The sequence below is a fragment of the Melospiza georgiana genome, chromosome 2, assembly GCF_028018845.1.
Source record: "Melospiza georgiana isolate bMelGeo1 chromosome 2, bMelGeo1.pri, whole genome shotgun sequence".
In the NCBI taxonomy this organism is placed as follows: Eukaryota; Metazoa; Chordata; class Aves; order Passeriformes; family Passerellidae; genus Melospiza; species Melospiza georgiana.
This window is the reverse complement of record NC_080431.1, coordinates 106,875,160-106,891,027: the sequence shown is the minus strand read 5'-3', so window position 1 is coordinate 106,891,027 and position 15,868 is coordinate 106,875,160. Positions and strand designations below refer to the sequence as shown.

Below are 15,868 nucleotides of genomic sequence, written 5' to 3'. Positions count from 1 at the left end.
ACTGAAGGAATGTCTGGCTCTCTGTTTTGTTTTTCCATCCCCAGACTGATTAAGGTCCAGCTTGGAGGTGGTGGCTTGCAATATTTTCATTTCAGGAGCACCTGAATGCAGGCCCTGCAATGGAGTCCAGCTCTTTCCAGGCTCCTCCATTAGGCAGGACACAGCTATTGGGCTGAGCCAGAGGAGGGCAAGAGAGTCTTAGTTAAAAAAAAGGAAAACAAAATTTGTAACAATAAGGCCCCCACATTCTGCTACAGTCACATAAACTGTAACTCAGGAAAGCTCTTGGGCATGTATTTAAGAAAATATATGTCTAATTTTGCTCTGAAAAGGCTTCTGTGTAAGTAAGTGATGTTTGGAATGAGATCTCCATGTCTGTACACAGTAAACAGATTTGCTGCCAAATCCAAAGTCTGCCTGACAGCACCACAGTACATCTTATTGCTGAAATATGTCAGATGAAGGTCACAAGTGTTAAATACCTATCCAAAAGCATAATAGCTAGCAATACCTGTGGCTAAATCAGGCCCACACTGATATTGACAAGATACATTTAACAGACATGGCAGACAACAGCCCAACAGCAATGGGTGAAGACTTTTGCTGTGCCCCAGCAGCCTCCTCTGGACCTACAGACACACTTCTTACACACCCCATCTGTTTTCAAATGCACTCTCCAGCTACAGCACATGGATCTGCTTTTCCATGCCACAGATCCCACCCATCAAAGCATTCCCTTGAACCACTACAGAAAACACAAAGATGCTTTACCAACTCAAAATATTTTATTTTCCAATTTTGAAGCTGATTGTACTTGCAGCCAACCATCCCCAATGCTGTTATGAAATTCAGTATTGCTCTTCAAGCCTGTGTATGGACCCATGGCCTAGATTGCACTGATATGAAGCAACATTAGGAATATGCTAATAGTCATAATGTTAAAATACATTAAGAAGATTTCTCATGTTAAAAATAAGTTAGCTGATCCCAGCTAACTTATTCTAATGCACTCACTCTAATGCAGAGTAAAAATTTTCACATTAATTATTTTTCAAGGGAAAAGTGCAGATTCTCTCAAATTAATGCAGCTCCAGAGTCTATATTAATTTCCCAGACTGCCTACTTAGAAAAAAAGATTAAATATAAAAATTGCATCAACCATTTCAAACCAAAAATAATTTAAGTTTTCTACTATAATGGAATCCTTCAGTTGTTAAAGAAAATATTGTTTCTGACCTCAATCAGAAAGAAAAAAACATTTTAAGCCAGCCCCAATTTCTACTTCAGGTGGTTCACTACTTGTTTTCAGTATGTTTCATTTCCTACCAATTCCCAAATGGAATGCAATGTTTTAATTCAATGTGAGCCATAAATGAAGCCCTGCTGTGTGCTGGAGTGGGTCCAGAGAAGGGCCACAGAAATGATGGGAGGGCTGGAGCACTTCAGCCTATGAGGACAGGCTGAGGGAGATGGGACTGCTCAGCCTGGAGAGCAGAAGGCTCTGGGAAGAGGCCACCTTATTGTGGCCTTCCAGTACCCAAAGGGGACTACAGGAAACATGGGGACACCCTTTTTGTTCTATTGCAGGGCCTGTTGCAATAGGACAAGGGATAAAGGTTAAAACTACAAGAGCATAGATTTAGACTAGATATAAGGAAGGCTTTTTTACAGTGAGAGGTGTAAAATGATGGAATGGGTGGCCCAGAGAGGTGGCAGGTGCTCTGTCCCTGGAAACATTCAAGGTCAGGTTGGATGGGGCTCTGAGCAGCCTGATCCAGGTGAAAATGTCTTGCTCACTGCAGGTGCTTGGACTGGATGCCCTTTAAAGGTCTCTTCCAACCCAAAGTGTCCTGTGACTCCAATCTGCCTGGCTTTGTTCTCTTGCCCTGCTCTGGACACACTCCAGCACCTCAATGTCCTCTTTGTCATCAGGGGCTCAAACCTGAACAAAAGATTTGGGCTGTGGCCTCACCAGGGGGACAGCCCTGCCCTGGGCCTGCTGGCCACACTCTTGATCCAGGCCAGAGGCCACTGGCCCTCCTGGGGGCCTGGGGACACGCTGGCTCCTGTCCAGCTGGCTGCTGACCAGCACCCCAACAGCCCTTCCAGTGACTCCCAACTCACTGTCAGTGCAGGGACCCTGAGTGTCATTATCCCCATCCACCAAGCAGAGAACCAAAGCACCACATGGCATCACAGACCAGAGACATCCCAGACTCTCCTACTTTCCTTTTCCAGGCCAGTGACAGAGAACCTGCTGTCCACAGGAAGAACACCTGACATATTCACAAACAGTAACTGTATTTACCAATTTAGGAGGTGAATTGAGTAGGAATGTAAAAAGTCTTGCCCTAGAGACATCATTGTTTCTGTAGGTGAAGAGCCCACATGTGTTTGGGGATTTCAGAACAAAGATGAGATTATATTTACTGATCAGAATTAGCTATGGTGAGCTCGTGGTGTAGAGTGAGAGATGATCTGTTGTTATGGAGGAAGCATGGAAAAATGCTGTGTTGGACATATGACAGCAATCCAGGGTGAAATAAGCTTTTTTAAAAGTCAAAAAAGATGAAAAATAATTACTCTGGAATTAACTCTAAATCATAGCCATGCTAATAGCTAAAAAATAAAACTAAAATTGTATTGTAAGACAGGTTGGCACCATCAAGTGCACAGTAACAGTATAAAATGGTATAAAATCTTAGTAAATTACATGGTGTGAAAGCCCTCACACCATGCCCACACGGCTGGAGAATCAGCAGGATTATCTTTACTGGTCTTTCAGCACTGCAGCTCACAGGCACTCATGCCATGCTCTGACATGGACAGGGGCTATTTTTGGTGCAAGAAGTTGCTGAAGCTGATCTTACAGCTCCTGCATAACAGGAGCACTTCTAAACCTTTGGCAATGCATCTTGCACAGCTGCACCATTGAGGATAACCTCAGGACTCTGCTTCTTGTCCCCAGGTTCTTCAGCCACGCACTCCGGAGGCTCCAGGTCGTGGTATTTCCTCCGATAGAACACCCTGGAGATTACAGTTATCAGAAACATTTCCATGATGAGCAGCTGCTGGGCAATGTCTGCCAAAAAAAGAAAAAATGACATAAAGAAAAGCCCCCCAAAAGGGGAAATTACTATCAGACAAAAAAAGAATAATTGGCTTATTAATTTTCACCTGTGCAAAAGGAACAAACTCTCTCATCCTGCCCCTGTGTCTCTCACACTGAGCAATGACATCAGTTACAGAATTCCAGTACTGCCCATCAATAAGAATGCAATAAATTATGCATCCAAAATATAAGAGATTTAACAGTAATTATGCATGTTGATTTCTTTTCCTCTCATTTCTGATTCCAGCTCTTCTCATTATCAAGTTGTTCTCTACAATCATGACAGCTATGAAACTTTTGTTACTGTTTTTAAACTAAAATCGAGATTCTCCAAAAGCTAGTGATACCATGAAATTTGTATTTTGGGAAAACACCAGAGATTGCCATCAGCAACAATGAACTGGTACTTTTATAAGTCAATGAAGAACATTCTTCCCCCAGAAAACTTACATGATCCTCTGGCTGTAGAGGAGAGTGGTGGAGCACAGGGAATGATTTTTTGTGTGGCGAATATGTTGATAATAGTGGTCTGCAGGTGGTTCAGAATGACAATAAACTGCACCAGAAACAGAAAACAAATGCCTTAGCTACCAGAAAGGGGTTTACAGTTCACACAACAATTCTGCTTTGATAACAGAACCTCCTTTGCCTCATTCCTCCTTGCTTGCCCTCCCTTTCCCCCCACCTGCCAGCAGGGTGCTGCCATTCTGCAGAATTCATCTTATGGTCAGGATGATATTGCTCTGAATAGGAACATTAAATTAATCCTGGACTTGAAAAGCATTTCTTCTCAGGCCTTCATTTGGGAGGTACATTATACACAGACTTCCCAGCAGGGATTTCAAATAATACTGAGTTCTGAATAATAGGCAACTATGTTTAAAAAATTACAATTAATTTGACCTGAGAGCTTATGTTCTTCCTTAGTGGAAAAAAGACTCAAAGAACATTTTTCCTGTTGTCTCCTCTTTTTGCCACAGCATGGAGATGTTGTGGTCCCCAAATTATGAGACTGGCTTTGCCAGAAGGTCTGAGGGACTCTTCACAGCTCGAGTTCATGAGCCACCACTTGCTCATCCTATTCCATTGAGCCAGACCTTTGCTGCTGCCATGGAGTTGTCCAAGTGCCTCTGTGGCTGCTGGTGGAACTGCCAGAGTCTAAACCCTCACATCAACACAGTTTGCCATCCCAAACCTGAATTCACCCTGACACAGCTTTGCAGGTGTGACCATCCTGTTTGCTGCCTTTATTAGTGCTTAATAATTTACCCAACTCAGTGCACCAGCCTTGATGCATGTCCTGTTCAAGAGGGAGACATTTCCAAGGATTCTGCTGGGCTCTCTTCAGAGTGATGTGGAAGAGGGTGGCCTTGTCACTGTGCTTTTTCAATCTAACCTGTGTGCTTCTGTTCCTTACTGTTTAATGATTTGCAGCCAGTATTTTCAGTATTATCTAAATCTAAAGTGCAGAATGGCCAAGAAAAATACTGTTAAAACAGCATAATGTGAAATGCTGGAACAGTTCAAACAACAGCTGCCTGCACAATGCAACATCTCCTCTCTGAGGTACACACCAGCATTTGAATATTGCATTTCAGGATACCACAGCTACAAAGCTTCCTTCAAGCCCCACAGAAAGTGCTGTTGTGATTTCAGTGGTCTAAGACAGATAGATTTTACGTGGCTTTCACGTCTCCAGCACTCCTGAGACTAGAGGTGAATTGGCTCAAAGTAAAACTGAGCAGCAGCCAAGGAGAGTGCTAGAAAGGGATGCAGCTTTAATCAGGTAAAAATATGGCTTTGCACAGTGCATTTAATGGGAAAAAATACCATAAATTTTCAGGAAAGGAGCAAGAACAAGAAAGGCAGAGTAGTATCAGCAGTTTAGAGAAATACTTGCCAGAAATATTAAAGTTCTCACCTGATAAAGAGCAAACTTTGGGATAATGTTCTTACACTTAAGGAGAATCCTAACTTTTCGAAACATGATTCCTACTGCCCACAGAGCACAAAGGGTGAGGGCACCAATGAAGCAGCTGATCCACAGTGCAGGTCCTTTGGGAGACACCTGAGAAGCAAATCCCACAACCTTATACAACCTTACTTCAGTGTTTCCAGGAAGAAGCTGTGAACTGGATGATGTTAAAATGCATTTTTCTATCTGCATGAAAGCTGGTGGCAGCAGCAATTATTGGGTTTTACATGGGGAAGTGCCCAGTACCATCTGGAGCACTGGCACAGGCTCTGTCCTGCAGGCACCAACACAGGGACGTGTCCAGCCTGGGGAGGTGCCAGTGACACAACCCTCAGTGTTGCAATGGCCAGCCATGGAGTGTTTGCCTTTACAGAGACCCCAGCAGCACCTGGCAATGCTCAACAGCTCATGAGAGCAGGTTCAGCCTGACATCTCAGGTGGGTCCTTCATTTCATACCACGAAACAACAACAAAAATATTGCTTTTAGTCCGAGTTATCCAAGAGGCGCCAAATTATTATCAGGTACAGTTTTCTCCATCAGCTTGCAGGTTGCATGGTACAAAGCAGAAGTACAGTACTATCTTTTCATTTTGCACAGATATGAAAATCACCATGTCTTGCTGAAAAACACAGAATTAGGCTTCCTGTTAACATGCCAGTACATACACTTATTTCTTAAGGCTGTACCTTACAAAACACAGGGCAGATACATCCCACAGAGCAACTTGCAGTCCTGCTATTCTAACCATACCAGCTGGGAAATGTACAATCTGATGCCCAACCCCCTCTGATGCTCAATTTCTTTCCAAGAGAGCCAAGGAAGGCAGAAATCAAGGATGTCAGGAAATTACATGCTTCAGGTGTCAAAAGATTACAGTAAGGAAGTGGTCACACTCACTTGGGACCTCACTTAGAAGTGGTCCCAGATGTCACAGTTTAGTTGTAGGCTAAGATAGTTACATCAGCCTTGAAACCTATGGATTTTGAGGACCTTCTCTGATTAAAATGGTTACTTACATTGTAAAGAACGTAATTGCCATTAGTCCAAAGCACTATTGATAAAAATACGAGCACAGGCCGAAAGACAGCAAACTGAAAGGTGCCCAGCTTCAGCCAAAAGAGGGTTTGCCTGGATAAAAAAAAAGGCAACACAAAATTAGATAGGCCAAGATGTATTAGCAACCTTAATAACATTTTCTGGATTCTGTCAACCGCAGAACTTTTCCACTCCTGTAGCATGTAGCTAAAATCTGGGCAGGAACAGCTTCAAGATTAGAAAATATTTCCAAGAATTTCCCAGTGTTTATTTAATAAAGTCTCTACAAAAATAGTACTTTTCCTGCTCTGCAGCAAGTACATACTAACCAAGGCTGGGCAAAACATGATGTCTTTCTCTGCCCTGAAGCCAGCCAGGGAGACAGGAGCTGCACAACCGGTTCCTGAACAATGATGCCATTTGCTCTTGCCTTGTTGCCTTATTATTGCAGCCCTCCCATGAAACTGGACAAATCAGCCTGTTCAGCCACTTCCCAGTCCTGTGGTAGATCAAGAAAGGGGATCACACAGCCCTAGGTGAAAGGACTGGTGGTTCCTCAGTGCATCTTGAAGAGCACCATGTAAGATCTGGGCTTGCCCCTCTGGGCTAACAGAAGGAAGGGACAGCCCCTAACTTGGCAAATTGCACAAGGCTGGCAGGAGAGCTCAGGATTCCTTCACTTCTGTCACTGTAAAGTGGGTTCAGGGCACACCTGTAACCTGGCCAGGATTCCTTCACCTCTGCCACTGTAAAGTGGGTCCAGGGCACACCTGTAACCTGGCCAGCCAGATCTGCAGCCCACCAGGAGAGGGGCAGATGAGCTTTCTAACAGAGGGCATGGAAGCTGACTGACCTGAGCTCTCCTTCAGATTTCACAGGGGAAGCTGCAGCTGCTACAGCTGCTTCATGTTTCAGTCTGTTAACTGTGCATTATTTTTTCATATTTTCAGTGTTGTTTTCACTGGAGTTCTTTGGGCCCTGCCATCAGAGATGTCTCACAGACGGCAGGCTGCCATTTATGTGTTAAAGGATACAGCTATGAACCAGGAATTACAGGAATTGCTCAATGAATATAGCTGGTAACCACAGGATTATCAACAGCACAAACACATGTGGAAAGACCTGCAATGGGCCAGTGTGTGCCTTCTCAAAGATTTATTTTTCCCACAGAGCTTTAAAGAATCATACATATGACAAAGAGTGCAGTCACTGCCATGCCATGAGCTGCTTCCCTTGTTAACACAGGCCCACCTTTACTGACCACCAGATCTCTCCTGCCACATCTCTCCCTGTGCATGGATTGTCACACTGCCTCACCTGTACCTTGTTGTTTTCCCCAGCACTGCAGATGTATCTTGTTTTTTTTAAAGAATGAATCCCTCCCTTGGGATAGCTCCCTGTTTCCCCATAGATACCTATGGAAGGAATGTGAGACTGACTTTTCTCTCTCATAGCTTGCCAATATCTTTTTTTTTTTTTAAGGTACCCTGCACTGGGAAAAGGCTGGAGGTTAGAAGCAGAGAGCAGATGGGTTTCCAGTGGTACAGACACTGCAGAAGGAGGCCTAAGCCCTCTGCAGAGCAAAAAGCCTGGGTTTTTTATCCCAACAGAGATCTGTCCTTCCTGCCAGCAGTAGCAGGCACTGTGTAGCTCCTGAAGTGAGTCCATATTAGCTGACATCATCCTGCACAAGCTGCCACTGGGCTGAACAACAGCAAGGCAGAGTAGGGGATCCTCTCCCAAGCTCCCAGCTGCTACAACCTATGCTCTATTAAAATAAAATTATGGAAACTAAAGTTTAAATTCTAATACCCAATGAGGCAGTTTAAGGAAAAAACATTGTAGTAAAAAGTTAGAATTTTTGAAAATGCATGAGAAACCACTATGCTGTGTTCTGTTTGCTGCTTTTCTTTAAGCAGATTGTACAATCCCCTAGGACACTCAAGTCCACACCCTCACAAAAAGGTTTCTTTTCAGTCCCTCAGGTTTTGCCTATAATGAGAGAATCAGTCTCGTGCTCTATGCCAGTAGGAAAGCTGATGGAAACACAGGAGGCTTCCAGGCTGCGGAGAGGTGTGTGAGTGAGGGGTGACACTGACCAGAGGAGGCAGTGCCAAAGGAGGACAGGTTTATGTTACAGCATATTGGCTCCTGGAGCTCTCCATCCTCACCCCCCTTCTCAAAGATGCTTTAATACTAAGTTTAGGAGAAGAAAACACCTGCTTTTGCCTCACTAGACAATGCCATTTCATTGAGAACGAAGCTTTACAAGAATTACATCTACTTTTTGTTCTAAAAATTGTTTTAACCTCAAGTAGTTTTAAAGTCAAAATCAGAATGAAACATTTCCATTTTATCAAAGTGAGAGAAATTTTCTATCAAGAGAGCCTCCATTTGACAATTCTGCTTGTGAAAATACCCAATCTTGAGACATTTGTTCCCTTTTGGAATGAAAAAAAAACCTGAAATGTCAATTATTAGGTTTTCTAGAGTAGAAATTTCTCCACCCACACACCTCTGCATTATAGAAACTAAATAAATTAGTGGTGGTGTACAGCCCCAGAGTGAGGATGCTGTTTAAAATAAACAGTTTGAGGCATCTTGAGACTGACTTTTGGGGAGCTTTGCTGTGAGCCTGGCCCTGCCGAGCTGGCTGAATTCCAGCAGCCGTTTCCAAGCTCCTTAAAGGGAATCCTGAAGGGGTGGCTCACCTGGTGATGGGCACACGAGGGAGGCAGAGGCAGCAGCAGCAGCAGGGGCCGGTGGTGATGGTGAAGTGACCATTTTCAAAGCGTCTGAGCAGCACCTTCTGCCCTCCACACTCTTTAATCATCATCATCAGGAACTTGTGGATAACTATGGCAAAAAATCTAGGAGAGGGAGAGAATTCCAGCTCAAACTTGTTTGTGTGTCTCATATGCCTGTGCAGGGCAGGGCCACCTCCTGTGCAGGGTTTTTACAGCTTGTGCTTCCCAATCAACAAAAGCTCTAGCTCTATCTTTGAAACACCTTCTGCTTTCCATCACCTTGGAGGAGCAGTTCTACCCTCACTGAGGGAGGAATGAACTGAGGCACAGAGCAGGGATGGCATTTCCCAAAGCCGCTCTGGGGGCTGGGGCTGTTAAAGGACAGGCTTTCCTGGCCCCTTCATTCTGGCTGTGTTTGTCCATAAGTTACCTAGTTCTCACTAGTCTGGACCTTTTAGAACAAGTCCTCTTGCTCCTCAAACATGGCTTTCAACCAACCAACATGGCTAGGTTCACATAAATAGCTACCACTGAACGTGCTGGCCCAGGCAGGGCGTGGTTCCTCTGCAGACAAAGCTCCGACTGCTGCAACCCCACCTCTCCCTCCCTCCCTCCCCAGCTGCACAGTCTCAACCCTACCCAGGAACTGCAGATTGTGCCGCCAAACATGGAAACCCAATCAATAAAAGAGGTCCTCTGCTGCACTGCCTGCAGCTTGGGGAAGGGAGGAGAGGGAATTTAAACATGCTTGAAGTGCCACAGGACTGGACTGTTGGAAGCTTCTGGCAATCTGCACTACCTGCACACACTGCCACATGCCAGCAGTATTCCCTACTCCTGTGTTGTCCCTCCTCTGTTACCCTGTTACTCATCTCCAGGTGTGGAGTGCTCAGGGCCATGGCACATCCCCACTCAGTCCTGCCCACCAGGGCTGTGCCATCCCCCCCAGAAGGCAGGGAGCACATTTCTCCCTTCTTCTCTGTGCGTGCCAGAGCTGTCATGCTCACACATAAAGTGCTTTCATCAGGACAGCTGTGGAACATTTTTACCCTGATGTGCTCACTGGGGGCTCACTTGGCACCATTAATAACAGACCTCCATGGCTCATCACTGGTAACAGTGCAGGGAAGGAGTCCCAGGCCAGACTCTCGTTCCACATGGCATGCAGAGAGAGGAAAGACAGACTGCTGCTCCAAGGAGACTGTCAGTGCAAGGAATCAATTACATGTGAGTCACAGATCCTTCACACTGACATTACCACACTGGGGGACTGGAGCACTGGGAACTGTTTCAGCATTTTCCACCTCCCAGGAAAGAGCTGCCAAGAGATTTCAACTCAAACAAAGAAATTACTGAATTGTTAAATTTACAGAATGACTGTGTTACCAAGAGCAGCAGATGTTGAAAGGGAAGAAATTCAGGGTTTGGAGCAACACCTAGACACAAGCAGAACACTCACATTCCTGCTGTGAAATCTGTGAACATTGTTGAGCGAGGAACCCACATGCCAATGCATGAAGTAGTGGAGATCACCTACAAAGAAAAGGGAGGAAGGTTGTATGAAGGGCAGAGAACTCATGTGGCCCCTGTGGATTTTCAGGGAATCCTAATTTTCAACATTGAATTTTATCTCATTTCCGTGTTAGCTTACAGGCGCTGCAGCATTAATCCAAATTATGATTGATCTTTTGGAGGAGGGGATTTTCCTGTAGATGTAGACTGCTTCCTCTATAAACACCAGAATGGCAATGAGCGTCATCAGAGTCAAGGTTGCAAAGAGAAATCTCCCTGGAAGGTCTAGGCCTGCAGAGAGAGAAAAACAAACAGTTCTGATTTATTTCATGAACTTCTCAAATATTAATGTAACAACACCATCTCTGAGGGGCTTCTTTGCCATATTCCTGCAGATACTTGCTCTCATCCCTAGTTACACAGGCAGACACTGACTCCACAGAACCATTCAAATACTGAAGTTCATGACTAAATCTTTCCAGGATCCACAGACAGCAGGCAGGAAGAATACGCCTTCACCTTCTGAAAGCATTATGCAATAGTGCCTTTCAGAAAGGGGGAGTTCCAGGACAAATATCCTGAGATGAATGTAAATATGTAGCAGAAATAAATACATAATCTGGGAACTTTTCCAGGCAGGCTACAAGCAAACATGTATTCACTCAGTTCTCTGCTTCCATCATATGCTCATAGGCATGTTACAAGTAACTTCCTGAGGCAGGCAAACTTACTAGAAGCTCTGTGGAATTTTGTAGGGCACACCAGCAATGGAAGGAAAAGTCCCTGATATCCCAAGCCCGAGATAAAACTTGGTGTCTTCACCAAAATCTTTATTGCTTCTCCCTTGAACATTTCAACATTTACCCATAGATTGTAGGTTTTATCATTGACAGTGGGTATGGGTATGAACTTTGACCCACAGCTGACAGCTGAAGGGCATTTTCTCCCAAGGGATTTGTTTCCAGAGGCAGAAAAAGGCACCGCATGCTTAATTCAGTAGTAGTTCACGCTCATCATCGGTACTAACTCCTGCCGGACCCGCAGCCTATTGGAAGGCAAAGCAGAGCCTCTGCCGCAGCCTCTTTAACCTAAACTGCTTCAAAAAACCCCGGCACTTCCAGACTTGGCTGCAGGCGGGGCAGTTCACGTCTCAGCGACACCTCCACTCCCCGAATCTCACCGGAGGGAGCCCGAGACCCGGCGCGGCTCCCGGGGCCGGTTCAGCGCTCGGTTCCCGCCGCAGCCCCGTTCTGAGCCAGCCCAGCCGAGCCCGCCCTGCCCCGGAGCATGCTCGGGCCCCAGACAGGCGGAGGATCGCCGGGACAGGCGGGTGCCGGCCTCCGAACGGGGATTTCCTCGCCGGGGAAGAACGGCGAAGGGGCACAGGCAGGGACGGGGATAGGGACAGGGTACAGGGGATGGGCAGGGACAGGGGCACAGGCAGGGACAGGGATAGGGTACAGGGGATGGGCAGGGACAGGGGCACAGGCAGGGACAGGGGCTGAGGGACGGACAGGGAGAGGGGCAGAGGCAGGGGCAGAGGCAGCAGCAGGGACAGGGACACAGGCAGGGACAACAGCAGGGACAGGGACAGGGTCGGGGCCAGCCCCCGCCATCCCGCCGCAGTGGGTGCCGAGGGCGCTGTCCCGGCTGTCCGGCGGGCAGCCCCCTCTCCTCCCGCCCCGCACTTACTCCGGAGAAGCTCCTCCGAGTAGGGCGGCTCGCTGGAGCCGCAGGCCGGGTGCAGGGTCCCGTTGGCCTCGCCCTCCATGGCTGCGCGGAGCCCCGGCCGTGCCGGGCTGGGGTCGCTGCGTGCCCGGCCGCCGGTCCCAGCCGAGTGCGGGCGAAGCGCGGCGGGTGCCGGCGGCCGGGCCCGGTTAATGATTACCCCGGGCCGGGGCGGGCGCGGACCGAGCCCGCGCTGCCTCCTGGCGCCCGGCACGGCGGCACGGACCGAGCCCGGGACAGCGCCGAGCCAGGGGCCGTACATAGCTCGGGACAGAGCCGAGCCCGGGACAGCGCCGAGCCCGGGACAGTGCATAGCCCGGGACAGTGCATAGCCCGGACAGTGCACAGCCCGGGACAGTGCATAGCCCGGGACAGTGCATAGCCCGGACAGTGCACAGCCCGGACAATGCATAGCCCGGACAGTGCATAGCCCGGGACAGTGCATAGCCCGGGACAGTGCATAGCCCGGACTGTGCATAACCCGGGACAGTGCATAGCCCGGACAGTGCAGAGCCCGGGACAGTGCATAGCCCGGACTGTGCATAACCCGGGACAGTGCATAGCCCGGACAGTGCATAGCCCGGGACAGTGCATAGCCCGGGACAGTGCATAGCCCGGACAGTGCATAGCCCGGGACAGTGCATAGCCCGGGACAGTGCATAACCCGGGACAGTGCACAGCCCGGACAGTGCACAACCCGGGACAGTGCATAGCCCGGACAGTGCACAGCCCGGACAGTGCATAGCCCGGACAGGGCATAGCCCGGACAGGGCATAGCCCGGGGCAGCGCCGAGCCCGGGACAGTGCATTGCCCGGACAGTGCATAGCCCGGGACAGTGCATAGCCCGGACAGTGCATAGCCCGGACAGTGCATAGCCCGGGACAGTGCATAGCCCGGACAGTGCATAGCCCGGGACAGTGCATAGCCCGGACAGTGCATAGCCCGGACAGTGCATTGCCCGGACAGTGCATAGCCCGGGACAGTGCATAGCCCGGACAGTGCATAGCCCGGACAGTGCATAGCCCGGACAGAGCATAGCCCGGACAGGGCATAGCCCGGGGCAGCGCCGAGCCCGGGACAGGGCCGAGCCCGGGACAGTGCATAACCCGGACAGTGCATAGCCCGGACAGTGCATAGCCCGGACAGAGCATAGCCCGGACAGTGCATAGCCCGGGGCAGCGCCGAGCCCTGGCAGCGCGGCCACCCCGCGGCCTCCCCGCCTGGCACGGGCCCGGCTGTCCCCGGTGGTCCCCGTGTCTCTGCCCGGCCCTTGTGCAGCTGCTTGCGGCACCCAGCCGGTCCTGCCCGGGCCCACATTCACATCCCCAGCGTGTCGGGGCACCTGGAGCCGGGTCTCGGCAGCCGAGGGCCGCTGGAGCAGCCCGGGGGGACGGCAGGGATGTCCAGGGCTGTGTCCGCCCTCGCTCCAGCCCCAGGGCACGGGCAGAAGACGCTCTGTGAGTGGGACAGGTGTTTGAGGGACTCTTCATGGAGCCTTTCACCAAAGGCTCCCCGATCCACTTGGCTGCACCGAGGTGAGATGCACAGGGAGGGCAGGAATGTACCGAGAGATTCTCCGCTTTCCCTCTGCTGGAAGGATTCTTTCTGCAGCCCGAGCGCTTTCAGGCTGTTTCCAGGAAATGGGAATGAGTACTGCCATGATGGGATTTGGTGACCCACCAGGTTGTTCAGGATATTCGGGCTGAAAGCTGGCCAACCCAAATGGTGACTGCCTGGGTGACAAAACGACAGGGACACGCTGTAACAATGAGCACAGAGGGTGTCCGGGGGAAGGAGGACAGTCCTAATCACCTATGCAGTGATAAACGATTGCCACTCATGAAAAAGATCCTGGGGCCACAGTGGACAGTCTTCAAAAATGACAGCATGAATCAGCATAGGACAAAATGCACAGGACTGCAAGAAATTCGTGGATAGAAAAAGGAAGACACAAATTAGCTAAAATACATATGGAGGCGTCCCTACATCATGGTGGTGTTCTAGAATGTTGAACAAATTGAAGTGGGCAGGTGAGGAATTTAGGGACATTTTTAAGCACCAAGGGCCCTTGTGGTAAGGGCTGTCATCTTACAGTTTTCACAGGATTTCCCAGAGTTTTACAGGAAGGACAGGCCAGACACTGAAACACTGCCAGCAGGAACACGAGGATGCAGGGGAGAACGGGACTGCTTACTGTCTAACACAGGTACCCAACTGAGAGAAGGCAGGCTCCTTCCACAGTGGCAGGATTTGGGAGCAAGACATGAGGCTACTGACAGCCTGGTCTGCTACTGTCAGGAGAGCTTGGTTACCGATCAAAGTAATTTATTTTGAGTCTTCTTTGGCATTACTGATGTTGTTTTCACTGCATTGAGAGGTGAGGATGAAAGCCTTTCACCAGAAGGGATGTGATAGTAAGTGGCTGCTGGAATGTGGTGTCTGCCCAATTCTCACATCTGCCCAGAGCATTCTCCACCCAGCTGCAAAAACATACAGGCAAAATCCATGAAACACTGTTCCAGCTTATTTTCTATTTGAAAGTCTGTTTTCTCATCCTGAAGAAACAGTTGCTGGTAGAGAGGGAAATTACCTCAAAAGACCATTCATTTTCTACACTGTTTGCTTGATTTTTTTTTAACCAACTATTTTCAGGTGGTCACATATTCCAAAATGTGACCAAAAACTCATTAGGATTGCTGAGATTTAAAGACAGCCCAAGGCCTTTGAATGTTTTTCCTGAGCAGACACAACAGGATTTCCATCTGTTCCTCTTTAGGCTGCCAGCCCCTGAAAGCTAAAAATAGAACCCCCTTACCTGTGAATTCCTTTTTCTGAATGAGGCAGATTTGGCTATGATTGTGTTGAAGACATTCATACACTAAGTGTAAGAGACTCAAGAATTCCTTGCACTCAATAACAGTTTTGGATTTGACAGTATTATTTATGCCATTCAGAAATACCAGTCTGGAACAAATACTGCAGCAGACACTGAACATGGCATTAGAGAGTTTCCTGTCTCAAACCTATAGAAAATTAACATGTTGAAGTTTAGAAGTTAAAGATTAATTCCTACCTGCTGCTGTAGGGGTCCAACTCTCCAGCTCTCTTCTTCTACTGGAGCATCTCATGCAAAATAGAGTCTAAAAAGAGAACCTCAGACCTACTGTGATTCCATTTGCCATTTTTGGGTCAAACATTGGACCCACTTCCTTAGAAGCTAACATAGGTCCTGGGGGGAGTGTGCATCACCTCTTCCTCACATTCTGGGCTGTGTCTTGGCAACAATATTTGCCTGACAGTGTTTAAATGTGATAAAGCAAACTGAAGAATGTGCCATGATCCCTCAGTTACCACACCAGAGGTCTGCTGCTCTGTGCTCACTTTCCTAGACCAGGCTCTTCAGCTCTGCCCTCTCTGCTCTGCCCTCTAAGCACCAACAATGAATCCTTTAAATTCCCATAACCCTGAGTATTTTTTCCTCCCAGCTTCACTATTTCAATTTTTGGTTTAACCTTTTAGTTCAATATATTGTATTTTCTGTGAAAAACCAACGAACTAACCAAACCCCAAAGCCACCTTCAGCACTGGATGAGTATTTATAAATGGATCACCTATCCATTTGGATGCATCAAGGGATTGTCACAGGTCCTCAGACTAAAAACCACCTCTGAACTCAGTTCCCTTCCTCTGTTGACCAGGGGCTGTCAAGTTGCTTGTGGTTCAGCCCCCTTCCAGACACTGCCCAGCTCAGACTTG

The 15,868-nt window shown here is 48.1% G+C and overlaps 1 protein-coding gene across 1 annotated transcript; it reads right to left on the bottom strand.

Annotated features, from left to right (window-relative positions):
* Window positions 1–2,894: 2,894 nt before the first annotated feature.
* LOC131080588 (organic solute transporter subunit alpha-like) lies at window positions 2,895–12,154 on the bottom strand. Its single transcript, XM_058018967.1, has 8 exons — window positions 12,076–12,154; window positions 10,523–10,674; window positions 10,331–10,404; window positions 8,836–8,994; window positions 6,106–6,217; window positions 5,034–5,180; window positions 3,563–3,668; window positions 2,895–3,082 (listed from the first exon to the last, which is right to left on the bottom strand). Exons 1-8 carry the CDS (start codon window positions 12,152–12,154, stop codon window positions 2,895–2,897), a joined length of 1,017 nt encoding a protein of 338 aa, XP_057874950.1.
* Between the last annotated feature and the right edge of the window lie 3,714 nt (window positions 12,155–15,868).

What these genes read in the sequence shown, in the direction of transcription:
- LOC131080588 (XM_058018967.1), bottom strand. Translation starts at nt 12,154, where the DNA reads ATGGAGGGCGAGGCCAACGGGACCCTGCACCCGGCCTGCGGCTCCAGC. An exon ending in CTCGGAGGAGCTTCTCCGGA is followed by an intron (nt 10,675 to 12,075) that starts GTAAGTGCGGGG and finishes CTCTCTCTGCAG; the next exon opens with GCCTAGACCTTCCAGGGAGA. An exon ending in CAAAGTTTGCTCTTTATCAG is followed by an intron (nt 3,669 to 5,033) that starts GTGAGAACTTTA and finishes TTTCTGGTGCAG; the next exon opens with TTTATTGTCATTCTGAACCA.